The 1,884-nt window shown below is 39.4% G+C and overlaps 1 protein-coding gene across 1 annotated transcript in view; it reads right to left on the bottom strand.

The window, feature by feature from the left end:
• Window positions 1-1,256, bottom strand: part of WRNIP1 (Werner helicase interacting protein 1) — a 35,183-nt gene extending 33,927 nt beyond the window's left edge. The window contains exon 1 of the mRNA XM_010000965.1: window positions 1,221-1,256. Coding sequence (XP_009999267.1) covers window positions 1,221-1,256 — 36 coding nt within the window. The remainder of the gene's footprint in view (window positions 1-1,220) is intronic.
• Window positions 1,257-1,884: the final 628 nt, after the last annotated feature.

The following is a 1,884-nucleotide window of genomic DNA, read 5'->3' on the forward strand; positions in this document are numbered from 1 at the left end:
AAAGAGGCTTGAAATTCAGGGTGTCTCTGCAAGCGTAATGCCACTGCTTTTCCAGTTCTTGCTGCCTAGAAAGCTACAGCTGCAATCACGACTGTAGTGCCTTTGGTTGAAACTATTCCTAGTTGACAGTGTAACTGTAGGGTCTCTGAATCTTACCATAGTGCATCTACAAGACTTGGCTGTTACCTTGGCTAACCATCCATCTCTTGTTTGCTCTGTTGTGCCAGTACGTTTGGGCAATATGCCATGACAGTAGGGTTGCTCCCTGTGAGTGCAGGCCAGCAAGCTTTCCCTTTGAGTTGCAAGCATTGTGAAGGACCTTTAGCTACAGCTCAAATACAGCTGATCTATGTGGGTAATGCATTACTTTCTGTCCACTAAGTGGTGGTGACTGATTGTTTGCACACTTACAATCAGCTGCAAAATGTAAAGAAAGGCATTGGTAAAACTCATTGATTTAAATGTTTCTTTTGCTGTAATTTTACCTTACATTTGAAGAGTTGTACTCTAGACATTTACTGCAGTTTAGTTAATAAGCTGAGATGTATTAAATGAATTGAACTACAGTCTCATGTACTAGGATTTCTCCCATTACTAGCAACCATAAATGTGAATCCTCACATTTGCTTAAAACATGTGACTCTGTCCTTTGCAATTTAGTGTTGTATAAGCAATAACCTCTAGTAACTCTACTGCCCTTGCTGCCCTCCTTGAATAAACATGAGTTGCAAGAAGCAGTGCTGCTCTTTCCTTACTGCCATATTTCAGGGCTTCTTTGTCCTGCTTTTAATTTTAATTAATAATTTAATGAGGATTAAATCTCTCACTAGCTAGTTTTATTTGAACAGATAATTATTATGATATTTCATTCTGAAGGAGACATTTGAGGTACTTTCAATTCAGGACAGGTGGTTTTTTTTAACATTTTTTTTTACAAAAGTGGAAAGAATACTTCTCATTGGTATTTTGTTTCTTGAGTTGGCAATGCATTTTTCCATGCAGAAGTATCCCTTTGATGATATCCTGAAAAGCAGTTTAAGGACTAACTTTTAAATATTTAGCCCGGCTACAACTGTTGGATATATTCAGTATTTGGTATTCAGTTAAGCTAGGCTAATTGTCCTTTAATTCCTTGTCTGCAGCCAGAATGTGGTCAGCCTGGTCTCCTTTAAGCTTTCTTTCTCCCTCTTGACCACCCTGAGTATTTCTTCAGCACTTACTTTCCCTGCAGCCTCCTCTGTCTTGGAAATGACCATGGTGGTAACAATATCTTTGCACTATCCCCTTTTTCCAAGGGAGGCCAGAATGACTGTAACAAAATCCTGCAAGGGGTTCTGTACATTTGCAGTGAGACTTCTTAACTAATGCAAGAGAGCTCAAAACCCTCAAGGCTTTCTTCAGCCTTGAAATCAAAGCACCAAGTCTATAGCTTAGTTCCATATGGTCAGAAAAGTGTAAGTTGACTTCAGCCAAGTTTGGGTCCAGTGTTTTCAGCTTGCTTGAAATGTTGTAATCAGGCATTGTTTTGCTAACCTCAGTCTGGCGCAGCTTTACAGAATATACTTGTAAGGTGCACTCTTCAGGTCCCAAGTTCACGGCACTCTCTTGTTGTGTGGCAGTGCATGTGATTCCAGGATTTCATGCAGCTTTGTTTTACGTAATGCTCGTAGTTCACACACTTGTGAGTATACATATCTCTTTCAGAAAGAAAGAGAGGAGTATCAAGGTTTGCCAACTGAAAAGAACCCACAACTAAAGCCACCTTCCCTAACATAGCATCTACAAAATAACTCAAAATGTGACTTGCGAGTGCTCTGAAGTCTCAAAGCCAGAAGTTGGCTAAGTAAAGGACAACAGTCATTAGAATTTTTTTAATCTTTTTTA

This window comes from Chaetura pelagica, unplaced genomic scaffold (genome assembly GCF_000747805.2).
Source record: "Chaetura pelagica isolate M959 unplaced genomic scaffold, ChaPel_1.0 scaffold104, whole genome shotgun sequence".
Lineage (NCBI taxonomy): Eukaryota > Metazoa > Chordata > Aves > Apodiformes > Apodidae > Chaetura > Chaetura pelagica.